General features: G+C 52.2%; 1 protein-coding gene across 1 annotated transcript in view; it reads right to left on the reverse strand.

The window, feature by feature from the left end:
• Positions 1-20,258, reverse strand: part of JADE2 (jade family PHD finger 2) — a 72,423-nt gene that overhangs the window by 28,531 nt on the left and 23,634 nt on the right. The window contains 1 exon segment of the mRNA XM_010145374.1: positions 8,806-8,975. Coding sequence (XP_010143676.1) covers positions 8,806-8,975 — 170 coding nt within the window.

Consider the following 20,258-nt stretch of genomic DNA (forward strand, 5'->3'; position numbering starts at 1 on the left):
AGCCTCCGTGCAACACAGCTGTTACACCGTTCCACCGGAAAATAGGGATCTCCCCCTCCCTCCCGCGCCCCCGCGCTCTCACACTCCGTTTAGATGTAATTACGTTAGGAGCTGGTTTGCCATGCAGAATACCTCCGAGCTGATTGAATCGACAACTGCGCTTGATGGGGATGAAGCGATTAATCGTTTATGAAACACTAAACAATGGGGCCTGGGGGTGAAGTGCTTTTTCCATTTGTGCTTCATTTATCTCCTTCTGCATCGTAGAAAGTTTGTGCTGTTAAACTCCATTCATAAAATCGCCATCTTTTTGGCTGTGGAAACGCTATCGGTATTGATCACAGCCAGCAAGAGAGCAAACCCGAAACACCACTCCACCACACGTGTACGTGTACAAGTGACACCGCTGCTGTCCCTGGGGAAGGGAAAACAAAGACCCAGATAATGACCTTGGCTACAGTGAATGAATCCAGCAGTGTCCGGGGCGTGAGTCACGTTTGAGACCATCGCCAGGAGCGCGAACTCTACCTGCTGACCAAGAGAAAGGTATTTTCACCTGGTTACGGTACTCCAAGATCTTGTTTGAAAGGTGGGGAGAAACCCAAGCTTTTCTGAGCCTCCACAGAGAAGGGCAGCACAGCTGCAAACGTCTCCACAGCTTCTGACACGCAGAACAGAGAATTCAACCCCACACCAATATAATCCCCAGCCATTCAGAGCCACCTTCAAACCACCACTGAGGCAGTAAAAGGCTCCATGTCCCACTGTCCTTTCCAGGAGGCCACCTGCACCCTCCTCCCACTGAGTGTGTTAACGATGACCAGTTCTGATGGGACACCCCTGTCATCGCCCCTCAGTGGGATGGACTGTCACCACCACATCCCAGCCGCAGAAAAGCCATCCTCCCTCAGGCCAGAGCAGGATGCTGGCGGGCGGCGTGTGTCCAGCCAAAGCAAGCATCTCCCTGAGGACCAGGGGTGGGATGGCCTGCCCCCACCACACCCCAGCCGCAGAAAAGCCATCCTCCCTCAGGCCAGAGCAGGATGCTGGCGGGCGGCGTGTGTCCAGCCAAAGCAAGCATCTCCCTGAGGACCAGGGGCACTTTGCTTCAGAAAAGGAGGAGAAGAAGAGGTGCCAGGTGATGATGCACTACAGGAGGTTTCCAGATCTGATTTAGGAAGGGAAAGCATGTAGGAACCTGGCCGATCGTTTGAACCGTGCTCCCAGCAGAAAACTCTTCCCTGTATCTCTGCCACTTGGCAGCTTTGCAGCCACCCAGCATCCCCATTATCCCCGGTGGGATCCTGACCCCATGCACCTCGGCACCCCCAGACCTCGCAGCACCTGCCCCTACAGCACCTGCAACACCGAGTTTAAATATTTTATCCCAAAGGAGCTGGGATCACTAGGCTGGCACTGAAGCCACGGCGTCGGGTATGGGAGAACCACCAGGCACATTCCTTTACACAACGCCACTCTTCGTTACAATTATTTCTGCAATATCGTAATTTATGTGGCATGAAGGAGCAATATTCTTCTGCTAAATGAATTCTCAGCCACTCCACATTGTGGTGTGAGCCGATTCACTGCGCAGGAAGAAAAAAAATAGCTGGAGAGCCACCTTTCACAAAAGAGAGACCTATTTCTGTCTAAACCGCGCTCCACTCAAATCAATTTACTGAAACAATAAATCCTTTTACCCTGTGGAGGATACCTGGTGATAAAACAGCTCATGAGCAAACAGTCGTCAGGACTGCAGGCTGTGCCGTTAGCTGATTCATGAGCTGTAAGCCTTGGAGTCTACTTTCTGTAAAAATATCTATAAACAAGCAAAATTACTGGTTGTTTTTAATAATAAAAAAAGGGAAGCTTTTGTGAGATGACGTAGGCTCCTCTCTAAGTAGCTTTGAAAAAATGAGAGTGAAAGGACACTAGTTCCCTGGTGGGACAGGGGTGTTCACACATGGTGTGGTGACCACGGGTTCCTGAGACCTCCTGCCAGGTCACTGTCCCTCCAGCTTGCCCTGGCGAGTCACTTCAAACCTGCCTGCGTCAGCTTCTGCTTCTGTGGAGTGTGCTGAGGATCCTTCCCCCCTCGGAGGCCAGGAGAATGACCGTAATTCAAAGGTTAAATTTTAGGCACCGCTGTGCAGAGGACACTTCTGGAAAAGCGCATTTTGTCCAGAGAAGCTGTGGGTGCCCCATCCCTGGAAGCGCTCACAGCCAGGTTGGACGGGGCTGTGAGTGACCTGCTCTAGTGGAAGGTGTCCCAGCCTGGAGTAGATGATGTTTAAGGTTCCTTCCAACCCAAACCATTCTGATTTGCCTCTGAATAAAGCCAGGAGTGGAGCACCCACACCCTCAAGGCACCTGTGGGGACACCAGTCACCCCTGCCCCAGGCTGTGTGCTCCCCTGGGCATCATGGGTCCTGCCCCGAGCATCCTTTGCAAAGTCTGGTGATGACGGACAACCACTCGAACTCCACACCAGACCCCCTGGGACTCCCCCAGCCACCTCTAACCCACCACTTACAGGCACACAATGCTTGAGAGATGCACAATAGTACCTTAATCTTTTATCTACGTTATTTATAAACAGTCCCTTAAGGTGAAGCGTGACCATCAAAACAAGCAGCGACACGCAGCCTGTGCGAGCTGAGCATCCGCGGTGAACCTTCTAGATAGCCTGTTACAAACACAGCCTGCTAATGCACTTAGAAGATTTGCAGGAACCAATTATCACCCTTTCTGCCACCCACCGACATCAATTATTGCTCAAATTTAAGATGATGACAAAATGTTTCAGAAGGCGCTTTCTAAGCCGCTGTCTCTCTCCAGCGCTGCTCAGCGCTGACAGAGCTGTCCCGGAGCACTTCTGATGAAAGCCTCCATCCAGCAGCAGAGCTCTCGGTATTGCTGGGAACTACTGCAATTACCACGAGGAATTTATGGAAATAGCAAAACAACGACTTGACATAAAAACTGATTGTGCTGAAAAATGGGGAGGTAAAATGTGTAAAGCTTCTCCCGCTGATTTCCAACCCCGCTAATCTGAACATTAACACGGTTTTCCTGCAATATCTCTTTCTAGAAGGGGTTAGATAAGCTTAGCTTTCCCTTCCAGAGGCTCACGGTGTTCCACCTCTGCCAACAGCTCAAGGAACTGCCACCTGAAAATATTTCTGGATTTCCTTGCTTAAAGATAAGATGAAAAGCCGAGGCTATTTTCACACAAAATTAGCCTGGATTATTTAAGCCTGAGTTATTCTTCTTCCTCCCTCCCTCCCTCCCTCCCTTCCCTTCAGCCATCCCTGCAGCCCCCCAGCAAACTGCCACGGTATGGGCACCGCGACTCCCACCACCCTGGCTGGCACTGGTGGGTATGGTCACAGGGGTGATGCTGTTTACCCAGGAGAAGACCAGAAGCCCTGTGCACCCACCTCCAGCTCTCCAAGGCCCCTACTCAGCAGCTGTCCATGGGCCAGCAGTGGGCTCTCACCTCCACCATTCCTCATGGCCACCTTTTCTGCGCCTCTTTACCCCCGGGCTCTGACTTCCCTGTTTACAAGCCAAGTTCTGTCCTTGCACTAAACTGGGGTATGAACCCCTATATTAAGAGCAACAGACCACCTGCGAGTGTGGCACCTCCTCCTATCGGTACCAACGGTGTAAATCCAGATCAGCAGCGGTGCGACTGAGAACAGCTTCCAGCTCTACATCTGTTCCCAAGATCCCTGTTCATTATCTCTGTTAAATACATCTCTTGCTTGTCCCACCACCGAGCTGTGAGGATGTGCTGGTTCGTCTATCCCAGCACCAAACTGCTCTGCTGCCGAAACCATCACTCGTGCGATGAGAACAACGACTTGAGGCTACGCGCGGATGTTTGTTGTGGGCTGCAGCACAGACATGTTATAAAACAGCTCCAAACTGGCAGGATTTCTTCAAAACACACAAAAAAAAAATCCAAACAAACAGATCCTGAATTATTAATGGGCTAAGCTTTCTCCAGCGGTGAGTATGGTCAGCCTGGGTGAGGGGGCACAGCGCGGGAGGTGATGGAGGGGCCATCACTGTGAGCGGTCTCTGATGACCGTGAGCTTGGGGAAGCCAGATCAAAGGGGGAAGCTGGGCTGGTGGTTAAAGGAAGCACCCCACTACAAGAAGGACAGACTCTGTACACCCTCCTGTCAGCCCGGAGAGCATCCCTGGGTGGGGACAGCAGCCCCTGGATCCCTGGCACTGGGAGACTGCAGTGCCCATCACGGTACTCCCTCTGGCCAGCTGCACTGGTGGGGAATGGGGCTGTGCTTTTGCCACCACAGCACGGTGGGGAACTGTGCTTGAACTCATTAAAATAATGGAAGAGATTCAAATGACCTATGGGGGTGGCCCTGCGCAACGGACAGAGCCTGGCCACGGTGACAGGCACCCGTGGAGGGGTGGCAGCTGCGTGGGGACAGGCTCTGCCTAGGGAGTGCCAACCTGCTGCCTTGGGGGGAAAAAAGGGGCTCCCCAAATCCCCAAAGGACCGGTGGGATGGGGCTAGCCTTGGACAGGGGCTCCCGGTGCTGCCAGGGAAGCAAGCAGCCGCTTTGAGGCGCACGTTTAACAGCAGCCTCTGCTCCACTGAGCACATCTTCCCCGGGGTGACTCCACCGCCTTCCGTTCATCCCACATCTACCCAACCAAGCTCACCTCCGCCGAGGGAGGCATCGTCTCATTAGCACACAGACACCTCTGCAGTACGCAGTGATGGATTCCCCCCGGAGCTCCAGAAGCAATACGTATGACCTTTGCATGTTCCTGCCATCAAATACCAGGAACACCTCCAGCTCCCAAGATAGAAGCTGTGGTGGGCATATGCGAGCAGCATACACCATATGGATTAAGTCAAGGGAATACTTAGAAACTTGGACTCTGCCTTCAGCAAAATTGATGCCGGCAACATCATTTAGCAATTTCTGGAGGATTTTCTGGTGTTTATGAAGCGCCAATCGCCGCAAAGGGATCTTTCAGCCTTGCTCTTTGAGGTCTCTCTAGCCCCACTCTTACAATAGCTTTGGATTTAGCGGAGATCACAAGAGACAGCGTCAAACGTCAAGGTAAAAACGAAGCCTTACGGCACGGCTCCTCTCCAAAAGGGAAGGTCTGTGCTGCCTGCAGCGGCACGTAGGTTTATCTGGGTCAGGGTTTCATTCAGACCTGATTTTTTTACTATCTCATAATGCAGCAGCAACAAATAAAACATTTAGGCGTGCTTAAATATTGATTTCATTGCCAGCACACGGAGCTCCTTTAAACAGCACATTTCTGCCAAGCTCAGTAACAGCTACTGAGGCATCTAACTGGGGGGTTTAAAACTATTTAAAGCCGTTTTATGTGTAAAACTTCGGCTTTTCGGAGCAATTCCACCTAATTGGGAGAGGAACCGGCAGAGCACAGAGAGATGGAGCTATCTGGAGGTTTATCTGATCTCGGTGATAAAATTCCATCCCTGGGGTGACCTAAAAAGGACTGGAAAAGGCATGTGCTATGCGCTACGTGGATCAACGCCGCGCTAACGGCAAAGCGAGATGGATGATCTCATAGGTGCTTTCCAGCTCTCCTCCCCGTGGCTCCTCGAGAGCCACTCAGAGACCAGGCTCCTTCTCTGTCATTAAATATTTTGGGAATGACACATTGTGCCCCTGGACTGCCCAGTGACAACAGCTCAGCGAAACACCCAGGAGGAATTTAAACTTCTGCCTATCTCTCGACGCTGGGAGATAAGTGCTGACTTTCTGAATAGGAGGAGAGGCTGCGATCCTCCAGTTAACTCATGTTAATGATCTCAGAGATTAGCAAAGCTGGTTTGGAAATCTCAGTATGTCATTAATGTCAAGGGCTTCCGGGAGAAAGCGCTATTTATGGACTGCCTTCAGACCAACCCAGGCAGGCGGCGATCTTCTGCGTTGGGTGGTGAAGGGCACCCAAATCCCACCCCCGCTGCACCCATATGGGAAGCAGAAGGAGCAGAGCCCTGGCTGCGTGTCCCCAGCCCAGGGGGTGAGCGTGACAGATCTGCTGCCACAGCTTTCCTCTCTGAGCACCCAAACCCCATCCCTTCCACGGGCAGCGAAATGCATCCCCCAAACAAGCTGCAGTCCGAGCAGCCCTGATGCCCTGCAGCCTCTGGGGTCCAGCCCCCCGGGCAGCACCAGGCACGGCCGGTGTTATTCATGCAACCGTGGACCCACAGCCATCCTCCAGCACCCACCCCTCTCCCCATCTGCCAGACCCCCAGCTCCCCGCAGCACTGGGGATGGGTTGTTAAACAATGCCACGTGTTTTCCCTTTCAAGTTGCTGGAAAAAATGCACTAGCCCTTGCACTGCTAGGTAAGTCGGGAGGGCTGGGGGATGGGCCAGAGACCAGAGTCCTTCGGCTGAAGCCATATCCGCAGTGGATTTCACATGCCAAAGGCTGGTTTTCAAAGCTACTCTCTGCCCAGCATATTTAAAGCTCAGGCAGCAATTGCTGAGCTCTTCCAGCAACAGAAACGGGCTGGAGAATCAGCTGATGGGCAGTGAGGCGCTCTGCAATCCACTGCTGAAGCGCCCTGGGTTCGGTGTTACCACCTATCATTGGTCATGGCACGAGGGCTCAGGAGCTTCATCAGAGATCGTGGTTCCATCCAGCCTGGTGCTGTACAAACACTTCCTAAGGAGAACAACCTGACTGGCTGATAAATGACAAGTAGCCAGAGGATGCAAAATGCAGCTTGCTTAAAACTGCACAGAGGGTGAGCGGCCAAGCATCGCCTGGGTCCCACCATCGGGTTCTGGATGTGCTCCTCGGGATTCTGCGAAGGAGCAGGGCTACCAGGGGTTCATGGCTGTGACGATGCTCCAGTTCCCCTCCTAAATCCAACACACTGCCAAGGCAGCGCCACTGGAGAAGCTGTCTCTCTCCCCCAAAACACCCAGGTCTGGCACATGCCAGTCCAAAGGTGACGTGCTGCTCACAGCTGCAGAGGACAGCCAGCATCCATGCCCCAACGGCACCCATCTCATAGCCTTCCACCAGCCTGGGAGCTCCCCATCTGAAAGCCATTTAAAATACTGCATTTGTAACCTAATACTTTTTGGAAAAATAATAAAGCGAGCCAAATTTAACCTAAGTGAGCTGGAGAAGCCAAATCTCTGCCCGCTTCCACAAGAGAGAAGTAGAAATAGAGACAATCCCTTTTCTAGAGCCCAGAGACACCTCTGACAGCTGTGGAGACAGCGAGGGAAATGCAGCAGGAGCTACAGCGACAGCACGGTGGAGTCAGAAGGATGTCCAGTGTGATACCAGCTGGTTTCCTGATGCAGTAACAGCAGCTGAGCAGTGTTAGGAAGGTGGATCCTCTGAGCAGGACCGGGCCACTCGGCTTTGCCCAGGAGCACCCTCTGCTCTGCCCAAGGACTTGACTGTAGCTGCCAGGATCTCAGAACCTGGGTGTGTTAATGACAGAGCTGAGGCTGCTAACACAGTCCAGTTAATGAGGACAACGTTGACTGTGATGTGCTAGCAATGCTATGGGCTCCACAACACCAAGGTTATGGGAAATCCAACACACAGTATTAGCCAAACTCTAAAAAAAGCCTCTACAACTTTCTCAAGGTCCCGGTGATCATGGTCACAAAATCTGGTTGTAAATCATGAGTACACGGGAAGAACAGATATTCTGCAACCAAGATCAGCCAATGTGGTGGCCAACTTCTGAGCTCGTTTATGCTCCCTGCAAGCTTACTGAACAAAATCTCACTGCAATCTCACTGAACCTCGCTGCAGCTCCTCGCCAGCAGCTGTGAGACTCAGCATGACCTTCCTGCTCAGCAGCACATGCTCCCGTCTGCTCAAGCACTTGATAACATACTTTGTCCCGCCCTCGAAAGACCTTTGTAGCAGGGAGTAATGCTTCATGCAGGCACGCTTCAGCTTTCACTGACCTCACAAGGTGAATGTTTTATTGGGTTGTTATTCTTACCTGCGTAGCAGCAGCCACACCACAGTAACCGCTACCTAACAAGGACTGGAAAATCCCTCCACAGTCTGGCAGGGCTACACGCCCACGTGTCTGTGCCAACAAATCTGCCCAGCAGACCATGCTAAGTATTGGTGCCAATGGTCAAATTCCAAGTCCAGGTACTTGCACTCAATCGAAATGCACTGATGGGTTTTAGGAATGTGCAGTGATGTAACACCAACGACGCAGGAAATGTTATGCTGTGATATTTAGAGACATCTGGGAAAGGAGAGACAACCAGGACCAGCACTTCTGAGAACTCCACATGTGGACTAGAAAATCCTCCTTCCTCTGACTCTAGCTGCCAAGTTGGCTATGGCTGGAGAAATGATGGAGAAATGCTTTTGGATCTGGCCAGTCCAAAGAGGAGGAGTCAGGCTCCACACACCCATCCTGACCCACACCTCCTCCTGCAGGGATCAGTACAGGAAACGATGATGGGCACGTGATCAGAACATGGACATGAATCATCTGCCTCCACTGGTTCTTCAGCAAATGAGACCCCTGTTCCACTGCTCCTACCATCACCTGGTTTGGCCTGTTCTTGTTGTACCACGTCCCAGAACCCCAACGGGAGTGAGAAGCACTGAATACACACAAGATGCTGCGCTGCAGCAAACCACATGATCTCCTTTGGAGAACCTTAATGAAGATTTCTTCTTCAAGGCCTCTTTGTTCCACTTGATTACTTAAAAAGCCTGAATGCCCCCTCTGGGATGCCCAGGCACAGAGAAAAACAACAGCAACACTCACCCATCTCCTTGAGCTCCATGTTAACAAGTTCCAACCAGCAAGCATCGAGCTCGTCCAGGTCATAGCGGCTCACTCCTTGCAAGTAAGTCCTTGTAGCTTCAGAAATCTCAGAGCCAGGAAGGCTACTTGGTGAAACCTGTGAAGGCGAGTTCTCCAGCTGGGGTATGATCCTGGAAGAAAAAGAAGGAGAGTTGAGGAAGAGCTACTACTCACAAAAGTATCCCGTTTCTTGCCATGGACGTGTGACCAAACGCGGTGTACAAACCTGACTCTAAGAACAAAAGCAAGACCAGCAAAATCAAAGGGGTTTTGTGCTCTTGGTGTGGTCTCCTGTGTCTCAGATGCTCTGAGGACCACAGCTTGGACACAAGCACTTTCCCGGAGACCACTGGTCTGGGCACCTTAGTGACAGCTTGAGTTGGGATGTATCAAAACAAGCTGAATTTCAGCAAACACCGAGCACAGCCTGGGGAAACACAGCGCAGGGAGGTGGCAGCACGGCGACAAGGCTCCGGCATCATGCCCGCCACCAAGGGCCAGCCCACATCCCGCTGTGGCACAGCTCCAGCTCCCGCTGGACTGGCTTCCTACATGGTGCCATGGCTACCTGCCTGGGGCTGCCATCAGGAGGGGAACGAGTTCTGGCAATCAGGAATATGGGGTTTGGCCTAGGTCTCCACCACCTCAGTGTGTTCTCTGCAGATTGGTCATACAACACCAGTCCCTTTACAGATAAAACCAGTACCAGTGCCGCACACAGGCTTTTCCACCACATCTCACTCCTCCTGAACCCACTGATGCTTTTTAGTACGAACCAGCCTGAGTGAGCAGCTCTGTGCTGGACTCTCCACAGGAACAGGTTCTTCAACAGTTCTCTGATTCCCCCTCAAGCCATGAGAAACTAAGCCATTTTTTCCACCCTTCATGGTTCCTTTCTTCCTCCCTGCCTTGCATTACCACCAGCCTGGTGGCAGCAGCCTCCTACGTGTTTGGATTCCCCAGTCAAATAACTCAACCTCCAGCTCCAGCTGCCAGCACCAACCGTGTGTGGCTCCCCACGAGGTGAGAGGGCTGTTTCGCCCCGTGGGAGCTCGTGGAGAGGCTCACACACTGACAGCGCAGGGCGCAAAGAGCCTGTTTGGGAGAAATACGCTGTCCTGTCTACGAAACCTGTGAAACCTGTCTGGGAAATCTGATGTGGAAAGCACATGCAATAATAACCTGGAGACCAGAAGTCACCCAGCGATGCCTGCTGCCCTCTCCCCAACGATGCTGGCAGTCTCGGCCAGGCTCTCCCAGCCCCATCGCACCAGCTGACTGACAGGCTCGTGCTGAGAGTCAGTGCCAGCATGGGTCTGTGCCAGCTTCCCTTTACCCACAGCAAGTTTTCCCATTCATCAAGTTTTCCCATTCCCATCCATCATTAACGGAAATTAACTCTTTACACAAGAAAAATGTGGTCCTGTGGTCCAAATGCTGATAGCAACAGTGACTCCTCCAGCCACTAACTCCCCCGAAGCAATTAGTGCTGATTTACTGGAGCACACCTGAGATCGGATCCTGGTCCTGGGCTGCTCAGATGAGATACCTGACCCACTCTGTGCAGGTATCCACTCCCCAGGGTATCATCTGCAGGCAGAGCAACTCCCTGATTTCAAACACCCTCCAGCCAAGCCCTTGTGACTGAGCAGGCAACGTCCCTTCAGCACGTCACCCACTCCAGTGCAGCACTCATGCCGTGCTGGGCAGCCCGCTGGCAGGCTCAGCAATGGAGAACATCCCACGGTGGTCTGTGAGATCTGTTCTCTCTAATCGCAACCACAGGGTCAAGGAGAGGAGCTGCCTCATCTGCTGCAAACTCCCCACACGGAAAGCGAACAGGCGCTGCCTGTCAGCTCTTCTGCCTTCTCTTGGCAACTCTGCGGCAACACGCACGACACTTGCCACGCACACGTCAACAGTGTCGCGCGTAATGACAGGCGAGCAGGGGACGAGCTGGAAATGAAAAGCTGCCTGTGGTGCCAGCTGACAGATCTCCGCAAAGTTGGGAGCCGCAGCTCGCTGCAGTATTTGCACAGCTCACGTTTCCTCCCCAAAATACCTTCCCTGCACAAATGTCGACACAGAAGGACACAAACACAGACACAAACAAGCAAACAGCAACCTGCTGCAGCGCGTCCGCCCCTTCCATGCAGCTTCTCTGCTGTGCAAAGCCTGAGCATCCAGCCCTGCTCTTGCACCAGTGCCAGAGGGGGAGCCTGTCAGCCCCTGCAAGACTGTCATCTGCCTTCAATCCTGATACGTAAGTTAATGTCAGAGCACCAAGGGCCTCGTGCTCTGTGAGGGCAAAGCCATCCTGTCCATCATGTAACCAGCTGCACTGTGGTACCAGATGCCCTGAGGTCTGATAAGCCCCGAGGGAAGAAATCTGTGTGTAGCTGCCCTCGGGCACGGGACCCCAGCTGCCTTGCTTAAGGTCAGGAAGGAAATCTGTGGCAGGACAGGAAAAGGAACCTGGAGTTTCTCTGGACCAAGACACAGGGTTTAATCGCTGCCCTTGGCAGTCATGACCATCAGAAGCATTTCCAGAGACGCCAGTGGGAGAAGCAGTAACTTGATTGCTCAAAGAGGGAAGCATCTCTTTTGCCTTACTGTCCCCACCAGTACATTGAAAACAAAGACGTGCCCCGATGCCCTGAGGACATCTCCAAATTTCAGTTCACAAACTGAAAAAGGCACCTCTCGGTCCTCAGATTTTAAAAAGAGCTCCCTGTATAACCTAGGACAGGGCTTGGGGCTTCTGTAACGCCTGTATTTAATGCAGACAGCAGCAATAACACTGAAACTAGGCAGGCTCTGGTCAGGCTTCAGGAGTGTCATCTAAGGAGCTCCCAACTCCCGAAAACACAGAGGAGAGGCTGGTGCAACGTGTGTTGGTCCGAGAAGGACTGACCCTCTCCTCCCCAGGAGCCCAGGTCCAGCTCAGCTTTGCAAAGTGCCAGGCCCTCCCTGGATCAGCAGCCAGACTGGGCACTGTGGGCTCAGAGGAGAAAAATCAGGCTGTTGACAAAAAACAGCAATCCTCCAACCGCGATGAAACGCTCCTGCTGGAAAGAGCTGCCAGAACCGGCACGGGGACGGTGCCCTGAGCCTTCGTTAAGCTGAGTTACACAAGCTGCTCCTCAACAGGCGGCTGCAACAGGTGATGCTCTGACACGGGGCCAGCCAGGGATGCTCCGGGCGGCGGGAGAAAGGAGCCGCTATTTTTAGCCTGGCATAAAAGTGCAAAGATTAATGCTCTGTGTACACACCAAAGGAGTGGCCTGAATGGGTTATACACCGCACTGACAGCCACTGAAACACACTCAGCCCGGTAAGGATGCTGGCAGAGCCAGCCAGAGCCAAGCCAACACGCTCCCCGTGCTGCCGGTGGACCAGTCAGTCCTGAGGGGTATGGGCAGCATCTCCCACCTTAACGTTGGTATCTCACAGAAAAGGATTTTTGCTGAACCTGATGCTCAGAGATGGAGATAAGTGGCTCTCCCCAGTCATGCAGGTGCCTGCTGATGGTACTGACCCCCCCAAACCCGGCTGCATGTTCAGACCCTCGGGTTGTGGCTTTGCACGGCCCCTGGTGATGCTGAGATCGCAGAGAGCTTTGTGGGGTCACTGATGGCAACAGCACCTTCGGCACACGTTCTGGCACACTCTGGCTCGATGTTCAGCCCTTCCTAACGCTGTGCCACTAAGCAAATTTGCTTTGTTTTAATGGGAACTGGAATTTAATCCTCTCACCACGTCACTGATGATGAAGACCAAGTTAATTAAGATAGGAAGACCTAACGGTGTGCTCCCCACGCTCACTGGAGCTCAGTTAAAAGGCCTGAAACGTGCCAGTGCGGCGATGGCAGGTGCCTCCCCCCATCTGGAAACACACATTTCAGGGAGGGTTGACCAAGCGCTGCAGCTCTTGGCTACCACACCACCACACTGCCTGCACAGCTCCAATCTCACTGCAGTTGGATTCTGTTACTCATTATTAGTCCTACAAGGAGTAAGTATTAATAAGCAGGCACCTGAGACCTTCTGAACCCAAGGCTGTTGTCCCTACCTGAGGGAAAAGATGAAAAAGACATCCCAAATGGTTCACAGCCCACTGAAGGTTGGGCGTGAAACCTCTGAGGCCAACGCAGCCATGGAGGAAAGTGCATCGGTCAGCAAAGCCCAGGCCAGGGGGACCCTGTGCTCCTCCGTCCCAGGAAGACAACCGCTGCTATCGAGACCTTACTCACTGATTGTGCACGCCCAGTGATGGCCAGACTCAGTGAGGCTGAAACCCAATGTAGGACACCTAACTGGAAAACAAAACCTGCAGGTTTGGGGCTGCCTACTTTGCTACAGACAGGAATTTTATGACTTGAGCGTAGCTAAGCCTGATTTGTGCCGGTGGGAGATGAGACTCCAGCACCAGATCTGCACCTCCATAGGGACAGCAGTGCCTTTCGTCGAGACGCTGTTGGGTGTCTGTCGGGATACTGATACGTGCTGCTCAACAGCACCTTGGAAATAACTGCAAAATTGTTTCTTTATACGGCAAACGGCTTGTCTAACCCCACGAAGACCTGCTGGAAGCCTGGTCCATATCAAAACCCTTAAACACGATGGTTTTGTGGCTTACAAAGGATTCAGCAGACTGTAGGAGAGGCTGTGCCTGCTCCTGAGTGTCCCTCCCGCCCTGGGGGGTGCAGGAGGATGCCAGATGCTGGGGCTCACACGGGATGCCTGGGGAGACCAAGCAGGACATGATGCCTGGAGGTGCACAGCCTCCCCTCGATCCCTGGATTTGCTTCAGTGGGCAAAACCACATTCCTAAAAAGCAACCTGTTCCTCCCTGACACATGTTAACACACCTGCGAAGAGCTGCCAGGTGTTTAGGTATAAAGATCAATGACTGCAGAGACGGCTGCCTTGGGCTAGGAGAAACGGTGGAAGGAAGAGATCCTACCATTTAATAATGGAGAGCAAGCCCTTGGAAAAACTCCTGCCTTGATTTACAACACAGGAAACATGCTGTGCACCCCTCTGCATCTACACTGACATCAAGAAAATTGAAGCTTTGTGCTGCCCAGACACACTGTGGTGGAGACATGGCTAAAAAAGGGTAGAAACCACCAAGGCTGCACTTGCCAGCATCTCCTGCCCATCTCCCGCTGGGCTCCGAGAGCTGGGGATGGCAGGGACATCATTAGGGCTCCGCTCTCATGTAGCAGCAGGGCTTAATCCCTTTGGAAACATCCACATTTCCAAATAGCTGCTTAGAGGAGAAAGAAAAACCTGGGCTGAGTGATGAGGATGTCTGTACACGTACCACCAACTCATGCAAATCCACGGTGAATTTTGCATTATGTACTAACATTCCTCACAGCCCAGGTTCAGGCACCGGTGATCCCACAGGAAACAACGGCTCCTTCTTATTCCTAATCCTGTTCTCTAGTTTTCCACTCCTATTCCAGCCTCAGATGTGGTGGGGAAGATGCAGGATTTTCTATCTGCTTCAAGGAGGCAAGACATCACCCGTGGTACAGGACGGGGGTGATAAGGGATGCCCACCGTCACTGCTGGGGCCATGGCGGGTAGGTCATGCCTGGAGAGTCTGTCAGTACGCAGGTACATGCTCAGGGAGATGGTTTTCTAAGGATGGGTGAAAATACCCGTTCCTCACCCTCGGTGAGAGCCAGCAGCTCAGCGCCGCTGTGCCCTGGCATCTGCCTTGGCTTGGGAGAACGCCTGCCCCGCTCCTACTGATGGCATCAACGCGGCCGCCCAGGCACTCCATTGATTTTTCCTTTCTCAGATAAAAAGCAAGAGTTGAGCTCTTAATTACCTCAGTTACCACTTGTCCCGTTTCCCTTTATCTGTGTCAAAGGGCTTTGGTGTGCTTGTTCAGAAGATTTCCTCCTTTTTAAAAAAGCAGTAGTCGAGTAAACAGCGAGAGCAGTGCTAGGAAATTCACTATCGGGGTGTTTGTGAGGTGGGGATCTCCTCAGCTCGTTTGTGCTGACCTGTCTCCATCAGGGCCAACTCCTGCACGAGCCGATCGCCAGGGTACAAGAGGAATTTCACACGTCTTCAAGGGCTTTTCCTGTTTCCCCAGAGTTCTGATGCTTTACTCATTCATTTCTAGACTCGGTTCACAGAGGGTGAGACCTGCTTTGCTCCAGGCTGTATCAGCCCTGCCATGTTCCAAATAATTGGTGACAGTGACACACGAGCATCCCTACAGCCAAGGACCCTGTGCAGGGCACGACCAGCCAACCTGATCAAACTGGGTCTCCAGGAAACATGCTCCATAAAGCCCCAAACCACCTCTCTCAATCTGAACTAGAGCAAAAGGGTCTTCGGCAGCACACAACGTGTAAGGAAGCACGTGGGCAAGGCAAGATCCTGAGCTTCTGAGCTTCTGTGATGTGCAGAGGGTGTTGAAAGAAGAGGAGGTGACCCTGGTTGGGGATGGAAAGTGTTGCGAGGCCAGGGTGAACCATACCCCAACGAGTTGCATCTCAAATACAGCAAACTGCACAGGTGACAGAGGATAAATAATGCCAAAGCGGGAAATGTAAACACTACAGAAACAAACAGCACGGCCTCAAAGTTCATTGGTACAACATAGGTGCATTACAGAGCATCATCACCCTGTGACAGCAACTCATCTCCAAACATACCTTAAAATGCTCAAGCAGAAACCTCTTGGCTGGACCCTGAGGTTTCCCACAGGTAAGAAGCCTGCTTTCACTGAAAGTGAACGAGAAACACCACGCTGCTGAAGGGCACAGCGAGCACACACTCCCCAGATGATGCTGTTCCGGGGGAAAAGCGTGGTCCTGGGCAACAGCTTCTTGGAGGTGCCTCCAATCAGCTCAGAGAGCTGCGAGGTGCCCTGGCCCTCTGACCTGCAATGACTTTGCAACACCACCCTCACCACCCCGCCGAGTGACCACCAAAGCCCCCCAGCCACCACAGTGGAGGACGCGGTGCTGGAAAGGACAGACCTGCCCGACTCCTCAGATACCACTTCACATACAGCTGAGCACCATTACGGAACACCCGAATGCAGCAGACCCACAACCAGGAGGTAAGTCACTTCTCAACGATCCAGAGTGAGCGGCTGGTGGGTTCAACTGCCCTCCTTAAGGCAGAGCACTCCAGCAAAGCGACTTCCCTGTGCAGTGTGCTACTGAAATGACTTTTCTTCAAGCAGGGCTCTCACGGGGGAACCAAACGCACTCCCATTGCAGCTACTGGGACAAGTGTTTGCTGGTGATGTGCCACCACCAAGATGCTGTGTCTCTCCCTGCACCACCATGGCAATGCATCACGGAGGCAAAGAGTCCACCAAGTGCCAAACCATTCGTGGAAGCTCAATTACACTGAAGGAGCATTTACTCCTTTATTTATCCAGCCAGCGATAGGGCATTTTAAAAAAAATCTGGATCAATCAAGGGCTCATTTAAACCAAGGGCTGAAAATTGGGATCAGCCTGAAAAGCACAACAAACCTGAGGCCATTAGTCTGAAAGTGGGTCTCAAGGGCACTTGAGGAAAAGGAGTAAGTGGACCCCAACACTCTTGAGGATCACATCTATCCCCAGAGAAGATTATGCGGTAATAAAACATACTCAGCAAATTCCCATGCTTAATCATCTCTGTAAACTGAATGCTTCGCTTGGCTGAGGGGAGAAGGCATTTTTTTCTATATGCTGCCTTTTAATATACTAGATAGAAATAATTAACCCTGCGTAGCGTTTCTCTTCTGAAAACACTTGATTTTATTACAACAAAGGCTTTAGTCATCTGTTCTTTACCTACATTCCAGTCTAAATTAGTCTTGTCCAGTGTCCATAAATAAATCAGCTTAGGAAAGTCAGAGGGAAGATAACTCTGCCAGCAACCTCCAGCGGATGCTGATACTGTTCTTACCGCCAGCTCCGCTCGCGGGGGAATTCTCCTGCGGCACGTGACAACTTTAAAAGGGCCATTTAAAGGGATGATTTTCATTTTCTGTTTATTAAAATAGTATCTAGCAGACTGTTTGGACCAGATGCCCAATCTCCTTATGAACTTAAGCTCATAGATTTCATAGGCGCTATTGCTCCTCGATAGCAGAGCAGCATTTAAGATAGCAGAAAAAGAGCCTGGTACCGTAAGGGCAAAGGACACAGAAAATGGTCATGGTCAAGAGCTGCAACCCACAAACAAGATTTTGTGACCCTCGGCATACCCAGGCCCGGATTTACCGGCCATATTATGCCTCCTGATTCCACTTTCATGGTTTCTCTTAAAGTCTGTAAAACCACGAACCAAAAACTCAACTCCAAAAGCTGGGTTCAAAGAAGAAAGGGAACGCCAAGAAGGTATTAAATGGGTTAAGTTATGCATTAAGTGCAAGCTGCTGGGCTGGCTGGCTGAGTCTAAAAGCATCTTTAGGCTGATGGGTGCCTGTGCACTTCACCAACTCCCCTCCTCAATGCTCCCGGCAACATCGGGAGCACCCTGGTCACAGGGAGCTTGGGAGCTCAGAGCCATGTGGGCACCCTGCTGTCACCCAGCACAAGCCACTGGCAGGAGACCAGAGACCCGGGTCCCCACGGGAGGGACCACCAACGTCTGCAACATGTGCTCCTGCGTGATGGAGCAGAGAAAGGGCTGGAGGTGGCTGGTCCTGGGGAAGAGAGCGGTGACACAGTGCGTCTCGATGGGCCGCTGTCATAAAACCCTTTGATTTTAAAACAACCAAGAACCTCAGCAGAATTAAAGCCACTATTTTAGCTGGCACCGCTGGAACCACTTTGTGCAGAAAAGTCAGAACTTGCAGTATTTTCTTATTGGTCGTTGGAACCAAAACCCCACAAGATTTAGCAACAGCCTCTGTAAATCCACAAGAATTCACATGTACGTAACAGAGCAGCCACGGGCAGAGGGCTCAGCCTGGGGGTCAATGGTGGGTGTGGGAAGGGGAACCTGCAGTGGCTGTCCTGTCTGGTGGCCCAGTCTGCCACCCCACTTTGTGCCGTTTGTAGGCTTTCCTCGTTAACAAGCACATTTCTGGGAAAAAAGCTGAGGGAGGTAACATAACATTGACCCTTCCCGTGCACATCCGTGCTTGAGGAAGCATTCCAAGGCAACCGCGCAGTTTGTCACTGCCGCTGCTGATGCGGCTGACGGCTCGCTGGGCTGGCACTACCCTCTGGTACAACCTAAACCTGCAGTAAACTGCTTGTCCCAAAAACATACACAGGCAGCAAACACTTGGTTCAGCTCCGAACCTTTCCTTTGGCTTCTTGCTGCTGTTTTGGGAGAACAAAGCAGCTCACTGGCCCTGGAAGAATCCACCAAGCTCCTGTAACAGCAGCATCCATGTCCAAAAGGCACCCCTGACCGTGCAGACATCGGTGGCTGATCCTCAGCCCCTTGAAGGTCCCTTTCTGTCACCCTAGTGGCACTCGGGATGCTCAGGAAGGGGTTAACACTGCTTGCAGCAGTGTCCTGCCCTCCGGGTACCAGCAGCCAGTGAGTGTGGCTCCAGGTGACGTAATGCTGGGTGGCTGCTGCAGGCTGCACTCCCCATCCCTGCTGCACACCCCATCCCTGCTGCACATCCCATCCCTCCTGCGCCGGAGATGCGTCAGGGACCTGGAGATGTGACAAGGATCCCAGCGTCCTCTGCCAGGCGGGGACCAGCCCAGGACAGTGCAGCTCAGCTACACTCGCCACCCATTTAGCTGTTGTTTTTTCCCAGCCGCGCTCTGGACGCTCAGCGTTATGCAGTGAATATCAGAACTGACCATTATCAAAACATCCCCAGCAACCAGCGCCAGGACGTAGCCCTGGCACAGCCTCGCAGCACCGTGCGGACGTCTTGGCTGGGAAACTCCTCTGGGCGTCGGGACCACCCAGATTGTCACTGTTCAGGTTTGGAAATCCCCCTGGGACAATGTCATTTCAGTTCAAAGCGTTAAGGACAGGGTAGGGTGGCCCTCCACGGACCACTGGCAGGTTTAGATTTATACAGGCAGGTTCTGGAAGTTTTACAGAAATGCAGCTGAAGCTCCAAATCACAACTAACAGGTGCAGTAAGAAAAATGCTCAGTTTTGCCTTTCCATCTAAAATCTCCTCCAATAACAGCTTGTAACCAGAGTGGGTCCTTCCAGGCCTCTGGAATAATGTAATCCTCTAAGGAGAAAGTGATTCACTCTTCTTTGATGTGATAAAAAGAGGAAAACAAGTGAACAGGAGGCACTAAACAGCCATCTTGTTAAACCCAGACAGCTTTCCCTATTTCATTCCTGAGCTGTTTATCACCATGTAAAAAGCCTGATACTCTGCAGACCAGATAAAGCCCAGAGCGTCGATGTCCCTGTCTTTCTCACGTTTATATTCCAGCCTAAACCCCACTGAGATTTAGCTCAACAAATGAATTATTTAAGTCTCGACTCTGATTCAACGCCTGGAAAATCATTTCGCTGTAGAGCCGAGAAGGGATCTGGTAAAGAAGGGCTCAGGTGCCTGAGAAGCTGCAGAGCAGCGTCCGCCTTCCCGAGGTGGAGGAGAGGATGGGCATCATTTCACAGCCGGGTTCATCTGCACAACTCCTGCGCAGGAGAAAACCACGGCTGCAGGGACAGACAGCGACGGCCAGGCAGCGGTTTGCTGGTGGGCTGGTTGGAACAACAAAACGCAGATGTTTTTCTGGTTGACTAGACAAAAGCAGCGTCTGGGCTGAGAGCAAAATGCAAACACCATTTGTGATGCTGTGCAAGGGTCTTCTTGCTCTTCCTCTCCCCTCTTCTCCCTGGGCCACTCAGCCTCAAGAGCAGCATCGAAGGCAGCAGAGAGGTCTCTGACCCACTGCTGGGAGCAGGGCACAGCCTGTGCTGCTCTTGGCTCCAAAACCCAGCAAAACACGGCAGACCCCAACCCCAGGGCAGCTTCAAAGGATGCTCAGGCAGCATCTGCTCCACACAAGTGACCCAGGCAGAACCAGCACTAGCACCCATGGGTGCTCTCCTCTTTCTCCCAGAGGACCACTGACCTACTTGGTGGCCCTTCACACATGCCACCCTTCTCCAAACCCAGCCAGCAGCTCACTAGTACTCTGTTCATTCCTATTTAAGCAACATGTACCTTAGAATTACTATTAGGGAAGCCAGGGACACGTGAGCGCATGTTTTCTGGACATAAAAAGATGAAAAATGCAGCTTCTTCACGTAACCTAAGCCAAGCTACAAACCTTACGGCATCTGGAATTAATTACCTCAGCCAGATAATGTTTCCACTGTTACTTCAGTAACGGAAACATCTCCACTCGTGTTTGTACCCACCTAGGAAGGGGGAGCAGGGGCAGAGGCTGCGGGTGACGGCAGGAGCTCTGCACCTGCCAAGCTCTGAGGGGGGGG

Source organism: Buceros rhinoceros, unplaced genomic scaffold (assembly GCF_000710305.1).
Source record: "Buceros rhinoceros silvestris isolate BGI_N320 unplaced genomic scaffold, ASM71030v1 scaffold11121, whole genome shotgun sequence".
Taxonomy (NCBI): Eukaryota; Metazoa; Chordata; class Aves; order Bucerotiformes; family Bucerotidae; genus Buceros; species Buceros rhinoceros.